The following is a 17,056-nucleotide window of genomic DNA, read 5'->3' as shown; positions in this document are numbered from 1 at the left end:
GAAATTTGTATAAGAAACCTGATTTTTAGATTTCACATAAATTTAATACTATTATACTCAATGTGAATACCCAGTGAATATTTTGTTTATTCAAAATATGTATTTATTGAAATACTGAAAACCATAACATCCTATTATATTTTACAAAAGCATCATTTTCACAATCATCTTTCTATTCGTATATATGATCAAAAAGTAGTTCTTTACTGTGACTAGGTGATTTGCCTGTTTTTATCTGTACTTTATTGAAGCCAGATTGATTTCTCCCTCTGAATTGATGTTATGCTCAAATAAGTACAATATATATGGAATTATAACTAATTCAATATCAATTCTTTTCAATGTCAATTGTTTTTATTTTAGGAAAACATCATTTTTTTTCTTTACTTTATATGTGTATATAGTTTGTTCTGGGTTTTTCTTTTAGGGAGAATATCCAAAGGTATTTATAATTTTTTAAAATATTTATAATCAAAACAACATTTAAATAATTTTCAAAGACTGTTGTGACAGTGATCTAAAATATTCTGCAATTAAATTAATTCTACACAATTAAAGACTACCTATACAATACATTTTTACAAAAATTTTTTACATTTAAAAAATATTAAAAATATATTAAAACATATAGTTACTTCTTTAAAAATACTCTTTTCACTTTACAGCTTTGAAAAATTACAAACCTGCACAGGTTTCTAGCATAACTGTTAGGGAAACCTGGTTCTAGCAGAGCAAATTGCAAAGTAGGGATACTTACTCTCTGCTCTGTGGTATCTGGACATTTCTGGCTTCAGCAAAGGGCTGAAGATCTACACGCCCTCTGCTGGCTCTGTCTTGCTACAGGATTTCTTTTGTTAGATGTAAGATATAGGCAGATGATGGATAGATATTTGCTTTGTTCATTATTTTTTATTAATGCACAATTGACAAATAAATACATATTTTGAATAGACAAAATATTCACTGGGTATTCACATTGAGTGCAGTATATTACATTCAGCTTTATTATGTAGACTGTGATTTCTTTATATTTCGTTTAGCTTTAATTAAAAAAAGGTTTTGGTTGGGAAATTTTATATCAACTATAAAGTTTCACAGTTTGGAGGGTCTCTATATATCATATCATTCTAATGGTTTCACTTTCTGGATGAAGATACTGGCTAAAAATCTATAGGACTCATCCAGTATGCCCAACCTGCCTAACGACAGGGGCTCTTTAGACCCCACTGTCCCTTATACACTTATTAGTTAGTCATTTTAGATCTTAGACACTCTGTGGGAAACTGTTTAAGTATTTTAAATGAGTTAATTTTGTCAACAATCATGCAGAAGGAAAAATATGAGGGAAAAAAAAGCATGTAACAGTTTTCTCTCTCATTTGATAAAAATAAACCAGAAAAAATGTATTAAAATAAAAGGAAAAATTGTTTAGCAACAAAAATTAGACTTTAAGCAAAAAAATATGATTTATTTTAAAAATGTGCTCCCTCTCCATATGTCACACCATCTTAAAATCAGCATGAAGAACACATAGATGGAATTGAGTTTACCAGTGGAGGCACCAAGCAGAGACTTTTGTTCCCAGCAGAATCTTCTTCTATGCCTTAATTGATTTCAGGCTCCATCTATTGGCTGTTAGCTCAGTGGTTTGTGTAGAGGGGAAGAAGTAGGAAGCTTCCAGCTATACTCTTAACCTATACTTGTATGCTATCTGTGGTCTTTTACTGCTTCAATATTTAAAGTTCTGTTATTAAAAGCAGTTTGTAGGTGTGCTATCAAGTTCAATATTTTCATCCTGACCTTAACATCATCTGCAAAACCTTAGCTCTTGTTTTTTTCATCTCACCAGATCATATTGTTGCTACATGATATGTGCTAATTTTATCAGGACTATCCTTCTCACTTCACATTGCCAAGGAAAAGAACAAACTCCTAATGTCTTAATGCATTCTGTCTTTCTTTTTTTTTTTCCTTCCATTTAGTGCTTTGTAACTACTTTTCCACTGATGGCTTATCCACATTGCATTTCAGGCAACTTTCATTACTGTTAATCTTTAGAGCAGGATAATGCTTAAAACTATAGGTTTAGGCAGACCTGGGTTTGAGATCAATCACTCATCATCAGAACTTGCATTTTTGTGAGGCTTTGCAAAATCTTGGTTTCTCTATCTGGGAAAAGAGCCTCATGTTTCATGGGCTATTTTAATGGTTGAATTAGGAAATTCATAAGAGCTCTAAACACAGTACTTGCCTCAAGTAATGACTGAATGTCAGTGAGTATCTGTGAACTATTCATGCATAATATCTACATTTGATTATATTCTACCTCATCTTTTCCCACTGGCAATTTGTTTTTTAAATAAAACATTGCTCCCCACATAACAGTTCTAAGGATATACTTGAATCCCTTTGGAAATTACTGTAGGAACAGAGCAGTGCCCAATAATAACTTATTGAATTGAAATGAAAACAATTTGTCTTTGAAATTTTCTAGTCCACTTTCTAGAAAACAGCAAGAGTATAAGACACCACATAAGCAGCATGAACTAATACAATAACACAGTGTGACTGACATTTCTATTTTCTTTCTACTTCATTATTAAATCCTCCTATTTTAAATTTTCCTGATATTAAAAGTTTATGCATTTTTAATACTTCACTCTGCCCTAAAGGCATTTACAGGAAGTCTACAACTTTTGAAATCAAATATATAAGCATTCTGCTCTACATACTCATATTTTACTACTGTAATATCAAAGACTATAAATTGTAAATTTAGCCCAATTGGGAATACTTCCAAATTATATCCCACTACATATGCTTGGATGTGCAGATGTTGCTTAATTTGACTGTGGTACATTGTGCAGATGGCCCAAGTTTCCCGTCCCCTGGTGCACATGCCTTATATAACCTCCTTCCCTTGAGTGTGAGAAAGTGTGACTATGATAGGAAAATCACTCCAGGATTATGGAATGTTATGTAAAATGTTATATAAGACCTCAGATTAGCCAACAGCAAAGAAAGATTTTGCTGCTGGCCTTGAGGATGAAAGCTCTTGTTTTGAAGAGGGTCATGTGGCAGCGAGCTGAGGGCAGCCTTAAACTGCTGAGAGCAACTACTGGAAGAGTCAGAAAACAAATAAACCAGGACGGAGTCAGTCCTATAGCTGCAAGAAATGGAATTTTACCAGGAAGGAAACTTAGAAAGGACCCTGAGCCTCAGATGATACCACAACTATGGCCAACATCTTGATTTCAGCTGTATGAGAACTTCTGAGGACAACTCAGCCATTGTGCTGTACTGCTGACCTATAGAACTATGAAATAATAATTGTCTTCTATGTAGCAACTTCTTAAGCAACAACAGAAACATATATATTGAACTCCAGGAAAAAGGATACATTCAAAACCCATATCTGTTCTCTCCAAATGGAGTGACTTTTATGCTCTTTTTTTTTCATCTAATCATTTATTTATTAATTTACTCAACAGATAAATTTGAATGTGTTAAATGTGTCAGGGTTTAGAACATTACATGTCCTTTATGTAACGTTAGATTAAATACATAAATAACTATTTGAGTATAAGTTTCCTCTACTGTGCAACCAAATTTAAACTTTGTTCTCTGGATTCTTGTTATAATGATTTTCTGTAACAAATTCTCTCTTTTAATGGCATTCTTTCAAATTGTATCATTCTTTAAATATTTTGTTATTTGAGGAACTAATCCATAAGCATATAAATTGCAAATGATGAAAAGTAAACTCCTGCATGGGATATTCTTCACTCATAGGTAAACTAAATGTATGCTTTTCTTTCATGGCTGTCATTGGTATGTACCATTGTATAGTAAGATACACAATATTTAAGGTTCTCACTATGCCTAAAAACAGACATAGAAGTAATATATATGTATGTGTAATTCACATGATATATATGTATGCATCTATCTATCTATCAACCTATCAATATACTTCACATTATTTCTATATAAACTATTATATTTATTTTGGTATTTGTTAGTTACAAATTAACGGCAAAAGATTTTGAGCCGAACTATTGAAAAACATTTTACTAGTATTTTTGTAACATTACCTATGTCTTAAAGATCTTTTAAAAAATCTTTCTTAGTTTTAGTTGGACACAATACCTTTATTTATTTATTTATTTTCATGTGGTGCTGAGGATTGAACACAGTACTTCATGTGTGCTAGGCAAGCGCTCTACCACTGAGCCACAACCTCAGCCCCTGTCTTAAAGGTTTGGATTTGTAATCATGAGGTAAATTCCAAAACTCTGGCATGTGGTATATAATCTGACAAAGATATTAAATGTATGGGTAGTCCCAAAGGTAAATTATTATAATGTTCCAGATGACATAAAGATACACTTCCTGTACACTAATAATTCCTCTTCTCAGTAAAGATAAATGACTGTTTAGTTTAAATTACACATGACTTAAAATTAACCTCCAAGCTGGGCACAGCGGGGCATGCCTGTGATCCCAGTGACAGTTCAAAGTTAGCCTCAGCCAAAGTGAGGTTCTAAGCAACTCAGTGAGTCTCTGTCTTTAAATAAAATACAAAATAGAGATGGGGATGTGGCTCAGTGGTCCAGTGCCCCTGAGTTCAATCCCTGGTACAAATAATAATAACAAACAACAACAACAACAACAACAACAACAACAACAACCTCCCAATTATTACCATAGCATTTACATTGATATAAACAAGTTTAATTTGTCCAGGTGGTTTCTGATTCACTTATAGCATTCTGTGTTGCTGAACACTAAGAGAAGGGTCTATTTAATTTTGGTCTGTCCAAAAGTGAGATGATACCAGAAAAGACTCATATAGAAGCTTATATAGGAATAGAGAAGGGACAGCAGCTGACAAAGGGTATAGTATACATTATATTGTGGTTAACAGTAGCACAGTCCTATTACAGATCTCTGGTAACCTATGTAGAAACACCACCACAGTATCAGTCCTTTTGCTGTGGGACTGAGCTGCAGTGTTTATTTATACAACACCTGCCCTCAGCTTTGCTTGAGGTGAGCTTCTGGAGAGCAGAACTGATTAGCTCCCTGGGTGTGACTAGATGGACAAAGCTGTCTCTGACAGCAAGAACCCTCAGGCAAAGGGGTGGAAGTGATGGCCTTCAGATACTGGGATGGAAGCAAGCAGAAGCAGAGAAAGTAAACTACACTTTAGGAGCACTTGATGTGTATAAGGCAAGATGGCTGACATTTGAAATTATCTATCTATCTATCTATCTATCTATCTATCTATCTATCTATCTAGCATCTATCTATTTTTTTTTCTTGTGCTGGGGATCAAACCCAGGGCCTTATGCATGCAAAGCAAGCATTCTACCAACTGAGCTATATAGGCAGCCCTGAAATATTTTTATATTAAATATTATATAACAGATTATAAATTACACATTTCTTCAGTGAACCTCTAAAATAAGCATTGGTCTTCTTCTTTTGCAAGTCAGAAATATGATGCTTCCAAAGGTTAAAAAAAAATCCCATAAAGTCAGTCTGCAAGTGAGACAATTAGGTTCTGAACTAGATGTCAGGCCCAAAATCCCATGTTCTTCCCCCACACATGGTATTTTATTCCTTGGTTATGATATTAATTTTTATGTTAAACTCTATACTGTATACAGATTTTATTAGTTTTACCCTAATCTCATGTGCATTTTTCCTAGAATTGCATCAGGATATCACACTATATTTACTTGTCTTTTCTCATTAAGTCTATTCTGAGATCCCTTTGTAAAGATCCCTTTATAGCTTTGAGGAGTACTTTTCAGGTATCTTAGAGAATGTCCTCATTTTGAGTTTGTCTAATGTTTCTGTCATGGTTAGACTGGAGTCATAGGTTTTGAACAGGAAGACCACAAAGGTGCAGTGGTGTTCTTTTGACATCTGACCAGAGGTGCATGTTCTCAACATGATTTACAGTGTAGCACCTTGATCATGGACCTATGGTAGTAGTTCCCAGTGTTTCTCTACTATATAGTTACCACCACATTCTATGTCCCACTCTTTGAAGGCAAGTTAATAAGTACACCACACATACAAGGTCAGGAAGAAAGTTGGGCTCCATTCCTTGGAGGGAACCATTCACATATATCATTTTAAATTCTTATGTAGTGGAGATTATGGAAATCAATTATAACCTGTATCTAAAAACCTCAGTCTAAAATTAGGGATCATGACTTCATGTGCCTATATTTAAAATAAATTTTGTTAGGTCAATTGGTTAATTCACTGAATTAATTAAAAAAATCAGGTCTCCTTGGTGTGAGGATTGGAGCATGACAATTTCTGCCACCCAGAAGTGGCACTACACTCAGCAGTATGTAGACCATGGGTTCACACCGGCAATGAGGACTAGTCATGACCACTTTGATCATTCCAAAGCATTACAATGAGCCTAAACGCATCTTTGAATGTTTTTGCTTATAACGACAACTTTTTATATTATAACCATACACAATTATTTACTTATTTTAAATAAGTTAAACATTTCAAATCTTTTTAAAGAGTTAGAACCAAAACATAGCAGTAGAAAATATTTTATCTGGTAGGTTTCCATTAGAAGATTAAGATGCTCTATTAGAAATTGGAGTGGACACTAGGAGGTTTCCATGGTAACCAATTGAAGCCCTTTCTCTTTAATGGCAAGGTATCATTTTTGTACATACCCCATGTAGGTTCTTGCTCTGTATTGGATCGAATCCTTTGATAACAGAATAAAAGAAATGAATTGAAAAAAAAAAGTTCCATATTCTGTTCTTGCTTGCTGAGAAATTATACCTGGGCACCAAATAACAAGATTGGAAAGCTCTTTTCATTTTGGCTGTATTCACTATGTCATTTTTAATAACAAAAGTGCATGTCCGGGTATTTTCATGAGATTTATTACAAATAGATAAGTTATTCTTCAACAGCTCTCTAGTCTGAAAGCTTTTTGGTCCTTTTGTGTCCTCATAAAAAAATCCCTGACATTTACATTCCACTATCATCTTAGCTCCTCTACGTGTAAAACTTAATTTTCCACCATCTCTGTCCATTCCTTTCAATTCTGCCTATGCCAGTTTTCTCACTGTTGTTCTGCACACTCTGTTCTCTGTGCTTCCTGACTGCTTCATGAAATTTCTTGGACCTGTGGCTGTCCTTATCAGATCATGTTCTGAATGTCTTCTCTAGAGAATTATGACACTTGTATTGGGAAAGATTCTTTTAAATTTTACTATGTGCCTATTTACTTATTTATATTTAAAACTGTTGCAAAGTGTGTTTAAACAGAATTAGATAGGTAGATAGACATACATATCTCTATCTCCCTCTGTGTGTTTATTTCCAGTAAGGAAAAAAAAATGTTGGTTTTATTTTTTTCTTATTTATATATATGTAGGAACAATAGGGATTGATTAAATTTTAAAAAATGAAATAAGTGAAATATTTGTAGAAAGAATATATTCAATTTTCTCTGGGTAGATCATGCATTTTGTACCAAAAAAAAATCTTGAAAAGTCACACAATTTATGGAGTCCATAAGATAAAAATAAACCAATTTCTGAGGAAATTATAATACTCTCTAATGTCTAGTCCAGTAAAAAAAAAAAAAATTAAAGGTGATCACAGGAAGGACTTAGGCATGTAATGAATATCATCACCAAATTTCTCATATAAAAACAGTTTGCTTGAATTTTAAGCTTAGTTTTGAATTCTTAGTGTTCACAGATTACAAAGTAGATATTTCCTATTCAGTATATTTTTCAATTCATAGAGATTTTCCTTTACATCGAGAAGTAGTTTTTGGTGACTGGATTCTTGCATTGCTATGAGATAGTTTTCAAAATTATTGTTAATCAAACTTTCAGAATTCCTGTCTTCTGTCAGTAGACAAAAAATTTCACAAATCATCTGGCTTTGCTGCTCTTGTTTATCCAATAATAGAGAGAGAGAATATTAGGACTACTAATTCCTACAAGAGTTATAAGCTGAGAATTTCTCAAGTTTGCAGTGGTTTTTCTGTCAATGAAACATTATATTCCATACATATGGTATCTCTTAATTTTCCCTAGAAGTATTAGCAGTAACTGGTAAATCCTGAATTCTTATTTGTTACTATGTTCTTCTTTTATTCCTCATGATTTAAAAAGAAGAAGAAAATATCACTTTTAAAGCAAAATTGTAACACTGTATTTCTGGTTTGTAATGCGTGTAGATGTATCATGTTTGGCAACAATGGCAAAATGATAGAGGGTAAACAGAATTAGACATTTATAAGACCCCTATATTTTACTCTCAGTTTCAATATCAACTTGAGGTAGACTCTGATAACTTAAAGGCATATGACGTAGACCTTAGAAAAAAGAAAATGTTCACAAGATTCAAAGGGATTTAGATTAAAAAGACAATCTAAGAAACAAAAGGGAATTCTAAACAAGGTTCAAATACAAAAGGCAGAAAAGGAAGCAAATAGAACTAAGATATATACAGGATAGCAACTTGCATAACTGAAACTCACCATGTCAATAAAGATGCAAATCTAAAGGGTCTAGTGATACTCCTAGACTCTTCAAAGCTGACTGACTTCAAATATGGTGTGATGGAGTATAGTGTTAAGGAAATGAGGAACTAAGCCATGGAAAAATAGAATATGTATGGGAATGGAGGTGGCCTTTTGAGATGTACTGGGGAATTAAATTGACCAAATTATGTTATGTATATGTACAAATATGCACAGTGAATCCCTTTATGTATAATTATAGTGTACCAAGAAAAGAAAATTAATTTAATATTAGAAATAAAATGTAGGATGAATGGGGTTAAAAGTTAAGTCATGTTTCTGGAACAACATTTTGTAAATCTTGTGGTAGATCTTTTCTATGATTAGAAGGAAGTTTCTCAGTTCCCTTCCCATCTTATTCACACATGCAGGCATGAACATGTGTTCTCTCTCTCTCTCTCTCTCTCTCTCTCTCTCTCCTGGCCTTCTTCACAACATGAAGATTAGCGTCTGTTTAGAGATGATATTCTTTCTATCTGTTCATCGACTTGTAATTATTAATTAGCCAGTAAGAACTCTGGATACTCCTGGTAATGGATTTGTGTGTTGGTGGAGGGATGGAGGGATGGAGGGAATAGCAGGCCGTCCTTACAAAGTATCCATGTCTTTCAAAGAGTGTATATCTGATGTCTTTACATGTGCACAAAGAAAGGATCCAAACAATTCCAGACAAGAGAATCAGAATCCTATTTATATTCTAACAACAACAAAAAAAAAAAAAAAAAACATGAAGAGGGCAATTTTGTCTATGACATAGTTTGAGTATTTTAGAAAACAGGAGAAACATGTCTTATTAGCAAGGTTGGATAGATGGTTGCAAAAAATCCTGTTCCCTTTGTATAATATATTTATTTATGAGCCAATAATAAAAATGGGGAGCCTGTTTTCCAGTTTTCTAGAGGGTTCTAAAGGTGAGAACATTCGCATGACCTAGATATCTCTAAGAGTAGAATATCTCAAAAGGTATATCCGTTTCAAAAAGGGAGATAAACTTTCAGATACTTTTTTTCCTGGGCTCTAAACAATCAAAATATAATAAAAAAAAAATCACTGATGCTGAACAAAATACATTTTAGGCAACATGTAATTAATTTAAGTTCTGGTTAAATAATATATATTTTATCACTTCTCCCACTCAGCATTCCTTATGGCAATATGCTTTTTTGAAAAATTTCAGATTTTTGAAATTAGACATATAGAGTTAGATTCTGCTCTAATACTGACTCTCTGTTAGGATAAGTTGGAATGAGTTGTATAGATTAACCTCAGTTTATTCATTAATGATAATTTAAAATAATAATTATAATAAAATTATATAATTTATCTACATTTATTATGAGTACCAAAGTATATTCAATGTATGAATTATATAATAATAATTATAGATATATATAATTATAGATAAAATAGCTACTATAAATAATATGATTGTAGGTATAATTGACATTGAATTATATATTTAAAACTCTTAGTATATATTATAAGAATAATAAACATAGAAATAGGATATTAATATTATATATTTAAAATACCAAATAAAATTCCTTTGCTCAGAAAGTATTCAATACATATTATTTCTCTCCTGAATCACATTTGTAGACTATCAGAACCAAGAATGCATCATCTGTACTTAAAAACATACAAAGTATTAATAACTAAACCAACTCACACTGCTAATCAGTATTAAGACCATCAGAGCAGGTAAATTGGTGGGCTGAGGGGGCAGATGGATGCTGCTCATTGTAAAATATTATTCTTTTGGTAGATTTTTCAGTTAACAGCTCCAATAAGAAAAGTTCTATTGATGGTGTGAGATGAGGGAGGAAAGAGATGTTTGTGTCTTTGTGTGCAAATGTATATCTGAGTTTGGGCAGGAGGTCATTAGATTAAGGTGGTATTAAACTTTCTGCCTTATGAGACTCTGAGATATTTCACCTTTGGCTCTGTTTTCTAGTCAGGAGCACAAAGCTATGAGATTTTTTTCAAAACCTTTTGGGACCTCCATTAATAAAATGAATACAACTTAATGTACACTTCCCCCTAAAAAGCTTGAGTATCATTTTAAAGTTTATGCCTTATAAAAATTAAATAGAATTTAGTTGTATGCTCTTTAAGGCAAGACATTGGTTGACCATGATAATGTACTTTAATTAATGGGTTAATTGACAGAATATTTCTTTTATCCTACCGTGTGCATTGATACTGTGGTATCATCATTAATTTTAAAATCATTCTAATAGATAGTTGCTTCTCTATGTTCATTCTGGGGTCCTTATATTTTTTTATCAAGAATCATACTAGAAATCATCATGATCTCAACATAGAAAAAATTGAATCTTTTTGAAGTTGGTTTGTTTTTATATTATTGACACAGGAATCATAACAACTTTGTACTCCTGGCTAGAAAACAAAGTCAAAGATGTAACTTATTTAACAAATCTAGGATTTCATGAAATTAACTATTATTGACAATTTTCCCAGGGCTTCTGAAAAACAAAGTCTCCTAAGTGATAGAGGCTAAGTCCCATCATGTAGTAACATTAGGCTTATAACACTTAGAAGAAAAGATAAATCTAAAAAAAAGTGCTCACAATACACGTGATCACTTTTTTTTGAAACCTTAAGAAAAATCATCTCACAATCTGAGTAACTCATGAGAAAAATAAAAAAGCTAAGTACAACAGATTTTCTATTTTTAAGCCAGAAACACTCTGACCAGGCCAAACAGGGAAGAATCAGAAAATGAGCTCAAGTTCCTATAAATTCTAATCAACTTTAAGTTTACAGAGATGTTCCTGTAATATAAATAATGAATGCTTAAATTAAGAAAATATTATTTATTGATTGATCAATTGTTGGATTAAGATTTTTAAAAGCAATTGAAGCAATTTTCTAATACTCTTGTGTATGCCATATTAACTATTAACCGAAGAGGTCATTATCATTTAATACTTTAAAGATCTACTTTTAGTTATTTTATAATTTTTCTTTTTATTAATATAGGATTTAGAGCTACTGGCAATGCTATTTATTACAACGATTACTAAAATTCCGAAGTCAATAAAAAAGTCAAGTAAAAATAGAATCCCCTGAAACAATCTTTCTCTGATCAAAACATTCTGAAGGCCCAGTATGACTTAGAGCCATTCCTTGTAGCTACTCACCTCGTTTCCTGAAGTGACAGGATGAAATAATACCTGTCTCTGACTCTGAGAAAGTCTCAGAGCTCTTTTCCAGAGAAGTGAATTGTTTTGTGAACACTCAGCTTGACTATTTCTGGAGTTATCTCTTTGCGCCTCTACATTAATTTCCTCTGGCTGCTAAAAAGAATTAACACAAACTTGGTGGCTTAAAACAACAGAAAAATATTCTTTCACATTTCAAGGGGCCAGAAATCCAAATCAGTTTGGGTGGAAACCAAGGTACCAGCAGGACAGTGTCTTTCCAAAGACTCTTGGGAAGAATGTTTCCCTGCTTCTTCTAGTGTCAGGTGACTGCTACCACACCTAAGGTCACAGCCACATCCCCTCAAGCTCCGCCTCCACAGTCATATTGCCTTTTCCTCTTATGTCTGTGCCCATCTCTCTCTTCCCTCACTTCTCCTTCATGTGGTTGTACTTAGGGCCAACAGACAATTCAGGGTAATGCTTCTGCTTCCAGACCTTTACTGTAATTACATCTGCAAAATGTTTTTAGCCATATATAGTAATACAGGTTCCAGAGATTAGAATGTGGATTTCCCCCCTTCCACCCAGGGAAGAGGGACATTTTTTTCCTTGACTGCAGTCCCAATTCTAAGCATTTCCATAGGAACTCTTTCATTCTCTAGATAGATGTGGTTTCTCTGAAAATTTGAAACTGTATCTGTGTTAACATGTTCTTGAATAATTTTGAATTTTTTGTAAAAATTGTCCTACTTGTTCCTTCTTTCAACAGACTTTATTACTGGAGGGGGATCTTACTATTTTTTTTTTAAGATGAACTAATTCTTTGAAAAGTTTATACATGATTAAATTTCGATACTATGAGTTGAAAAGAAGGGAATATCCATGTACACTGAAGAGCAGGGAAAAAAGTGTAGGTTTTGAAATTGGACTAGAGGGATGGAATTTACACATTAGAAAAGTGGGGAAAATCATGGCAAATAGGTGTATGGACAAGGCAAGATTAAGATAAAGCAACAAGCAACCAACAATAAGAACATTTTTTAAAGTGTAGTGCAGTTTAACAGAGCTGATGGAGTAAAGTCTGTGTATTTAATAAGAAAATTACATACATAGCAATGTTAATTTTTTGCTGAAATAACTAGAAATTCCTTAACGGTTTTGTTTGCTTTTTCAGTAGAGTAAAATTTTTACAAGGAGTCAGAGCACTTCATTTTCTAACGAGGCAGAGTGCAGATAAAGACAGACTGGAGCAACACAGAGCAGTACTAGAAACTATATTAACTGAAATGTGAGGTGATCAAGGCTAGATTAGGAAAGCAGAATTGTTAGTAGAAGAAGAGAGAAAAGTAAATAGAAAAGAATTAGAAGAATTCATAGGGCTCATTATTAGTTTGGAGAAGGCAAGGGACAGTAAAATATGAGAGAGAAAATAGAAACATGAATGAATAGAGAGATTACAAGGATAAAAAAGGCTCTGGATAAAAGATGAAGTAAGACACTTTGAGTTTGAGGCTACATTTGGTCATTCAAGTAGAAATGTGCATTAGTTGATTTGAACCAATGGGAATAAGCCCAGGAATAGGACTTTGGAACTTCCTTAGAGATAATTTGAGATGGTCTTTTTTCCTAGGAAAATAAAATATGAAGAACCATGAATAAACAGAGTAACATGGCAATAATAGATGCATTGACATGAACATGTATTCTAAGACCTTGCTGATTCTACATAAATCTCATGAAAGCAGGCTCTCCTGATATTTACTTGGAAGAAAACTAATTGTTGGTTTAAAGGACTTAAGGATGGGTAGTTCATGACCCCTGAACAACTGGGTCAATGTGAAATGTTTGCATTTTAGGATATTTTTTTGCTAATAATGCCATATGCTAAAGCATGTAATATGGGCTAGGATAACCAGGTTTTTCTTTGATGAATGATTGAGTCAAGTTTCCATTTGCTATGATCTGAATATTTGTGACTCCTCCTTCTCAATGAATCTCCTGAAATCTAAGGACCAGTGTGATAGTATCAGAAGGTGGATTCTTTGGGAGGTAATTAGGTCATGGCTTTGCCCTTATGATTGGGAAAATATTATATATATATATATATATATATATATATATATATATATATATATATATATATATATATATATATATATACCGCCAGAGAGCCATCTAGTCCCTTCCAACATATTGGGTCACTGAAAAACAGGTGTAATCTATGAACCATAGAACAACCCCTCACCAGTCACCGAATTTTCTGGCATCTTGATTTTTGACTTCTTAGCCTCCAAAACTGTGAGCAATAAATTTCTATTGCTTATAAAACATTCAGTTTACTTATTTTTTTTTTTTTACAACAGCCCAAACAGCCTAAGAAACCATCCCACTCCCACTATCTTTCAGTTTCCTGCTAGGAACATAGGCCAACAAAAAACACAGAAGTTTTCTCCACTAAGCATTAATGAGATTGAAATGCTCTTGGAATAATTTCTACTTCTATAGAACTTGTGATAACGCTGGTTCCTTCCAGCTTGCATACATCCAACTCATTTAAACATTTAATGAATGGTAGATGTTCCTTCTTTCCTCATAGGCTATTTCATTTCATTTGCAAATTTACTTTGTGAAATCCCTGGTAAGTTTTAATTCCACTGTGCAAACTCCTAAAAGGGGTCCAAATTACTGTTGAAATGGCTTCTAAGTAATTATAGTACTTATAAAAATTCAAAGTTTAAAATAAATACATATCTGTTGAATGAATGTATTCATTACAATCTGTGAGAACATTAGAATGCATTACTAAAATAATTAAGCTTTCTCTAGGAGAGGGTTTGTAATGAAAAGATAAAATGTTTGTTTACTCCCTCACTTTTTAATATACCTATCAAAAGGTTAGGTTCTTCATAAGTATAAATAATCACATTTTAGAGTAGGAGGAGGAGACATTTGTATGAAAGTGTAGGCAATATCTGATGATCTCTTCTATATCTTGGCAGGAAACAGGGTATTAATAAATGGTTAGCATAAGCTTCCCTAAAGGCCTGCTATCTTGAAAAATGGCTCTGAATCATTTACCACAATAAATTACATGGAATGTTTCCATGTGAATTCTAGCTCTTTCCAAATGAGTGGCTCTAGGGAGAAAAAAAAAACATTATAAATGCATTTTCTAAAATGTATTTTTCCATCATTTTATATTTCAGCCTTTAAAAGGAAGAAGTATAATATGTAGAGGAGGTGCTTTTCCTTTTTTCTCCTTTTTGATTAAAGTTGTGTTGCAATTCAAAGGGAACATTTACAATTAATTTAAAAAAATTTTTGTATTAATGCTTGATTTCAAAGTAAATTGATAATTTTATAAATATTACGTTAATCCAATTTGTACCAAATTTTAAGTGTATTTTATGTAAATTTTAAATAAAAATTAGTATAAATACTTGAGTAGATTTAATATGTGCTCAGTAAGAGTGAGCACCAATCAATACCAAGCTTGATACTGATTTCTTTAGGATGATGTAAATGTCATTTGAAGATACCTAATTAAAACTTTATTTAAAAAGAATGGCATTTCTGCATAAAAAAGGAAAAAGCATAAAGACAAACATTGTTTGGAATATATACTCGGCTTAAAGTTCTGTATATCAAAACATACTATAAACAAAGTGTTGAAGTCAAAAAATCATTTACACTATGAATGATGTGTGGTAATAACTTTATTTAATAAAGTGTTCTTATAGATGACATGAGAAAAAGAATTCTTTAACTCTCAAAGGAAACATAGCAAAACTGTAACTAGGAAATTTGTAATAAAGACTTTTTAAATCTTTAAATGCATTGATAATGCTTGAAATATGTTTTAAACAAGAAGAATATCTTCCATAATAAATTGGCAAGGATGAACAACACAAAAACACAATTCAACATCAATATTGGCCACTGTGATTATACACCCAAGGAAGTGTGATTAGGAATCCATGCAAACACAATGACTATCAAGCTGATGTGGCATCAGAGAGACTTAGGTTCAAACTGGCTTTACCAGCTCAATCATGCTACTGATTTTTCAGGGTTTCCATTCAATTCATCCTGAGTAAAATCAGGACAATAACACTATGTACTTTGACCATGTTGTGAGAACCAAAGAGTATAATCCATATTAAATATCTATCATGAAACCTTTTCCTAATTTAGCCACTAGTCTTATGTACGGGGATAATTTGTCACTATACATTAAAAGCCTAACAATATTGTATAACCTTTGATTCCACATATGTATTTGTAAACATATTTCTAAAGAAGGAAGTATGAATATTCAACAGATATCAGCTACAAGGATAGTAATTCTGGCCTATAGCAATGGAAATTTATAAATAATATGTATTGGATACCAGGAAATGAACTGAATAAATTATAAGTTTATCTATTAAAATACATCTTATGCATGTTAAGGCATTGCTAGCTGATAGCTCACAGAAGAAAAACTAAATTGAGTTTTGAGTGGTATGTCCTAAGTTTGTGAGATGAGGATGGAGGATGGAGCTAACAGTATAAGTGGAGAACAGTATTGGTGAACTGAACAGATCTGAAAATGCTTGGACTGGGCAGGGGATGAGAAATTATCAGACATTTGTTTTCAGCAGAGAACATCAATGCAGATCAAGCACAGAACATCAATGTACATCAAGCTGGAAAGCCATATGGGGATGAAAGTAAAAGGAGCTCTGTGGATCAAACTAAGAAATTTGGACTTTCTTCTTTGGGCAATGGAGAACTATTAAAGATTTTAATAAGATTTTAAATTATACCTAACATGAATGATACAATCATAGGAATAATGACATATTTAAATCATTACAGATTAAAAAGTCATAGGTTAGGATACAAAGACCCAAAATTAAGTGAACGCAAAGTAGGAGACAAAGGACATTTTTACATAGAAATGCCAGGATTAGTTGACAAGAAATGAAATTCCTATGTTAGCCTTCAATTTTGGATGACCATACGAAAGAAGAAAATCATCCCAGTTTGGAAACAAGTGAGTTTAAAAATTCCTGTTGAAATTCACAATGGTTAATTAATTGTGGGTTCCAGAGCCTATCAGAGGCTAGGGGATGAAGATATGATGGGGAACCACTTCCAGAAATCCTTGTCATCTTTTTCAGAAATATGGAGAAGATAATCTCCACATTAGTAACTTCTACTAAAATACTTTATGTCAGTAAATTGTAAGGTCTTTCTGTAGGATATGGAAAAACAACCTCCAAAGAGAAAAGGAGGATAATGGGTCCCTCCTTTG

At 32.7% G+C, this 17,056-nt stretch overlaps 1 protein-coding gene across 6 annotated transcripts in view; it reads right to left on the bottom strand.

Annotated features, from left to right (window-relative positions):
- Positions 1–17,056, bottom strand: part of Galnt13 (polypeptide N-acetylgalactosaminyltransferase 13) — a 514,272-nt gene that overhangs the window by 23,732 nt on the left and 473,484 nt on the right. The window contains exon 12 of one of the 6 annotated variants that reach the window (XM_078017425.1): positions 11,510–11,910. The exons of the other annotated variants lie outside the window; for them this stretch is intronic. Within the exon in view, the coding sequence (XP_077873551.1) occupies positions 11,728–11,910 (183 nt within the window). The 3' untranslated portion in view covers positions 11,510–11,727. Of the gene's footprint in view, positions 1–11,509; positions 11,911–17,056 lie in introns of those variants that run through there. 6 annotated transcript variants of the gene reach the window in all.

Source organism: Ictidomys tridecemlineatus, chromosome 7 (assembly GCF_052094955.1).
Source record: "Ictidomys tridecemlineatus isolate mIctTri1 chromosome 7, mIctTri1.hap1, whole genome shotgun sequence".
NCBI lineage: Eukaryota > Metazoa > Chordata > Mammalia > Rodentia > Sciuridae > Ictidomys > Ictidomys tridecemlineatus.
Note: the sequence above shows the minus strand (reverse complement) of the source record. Positions and strands in the feature narration are given on the sequence as shown.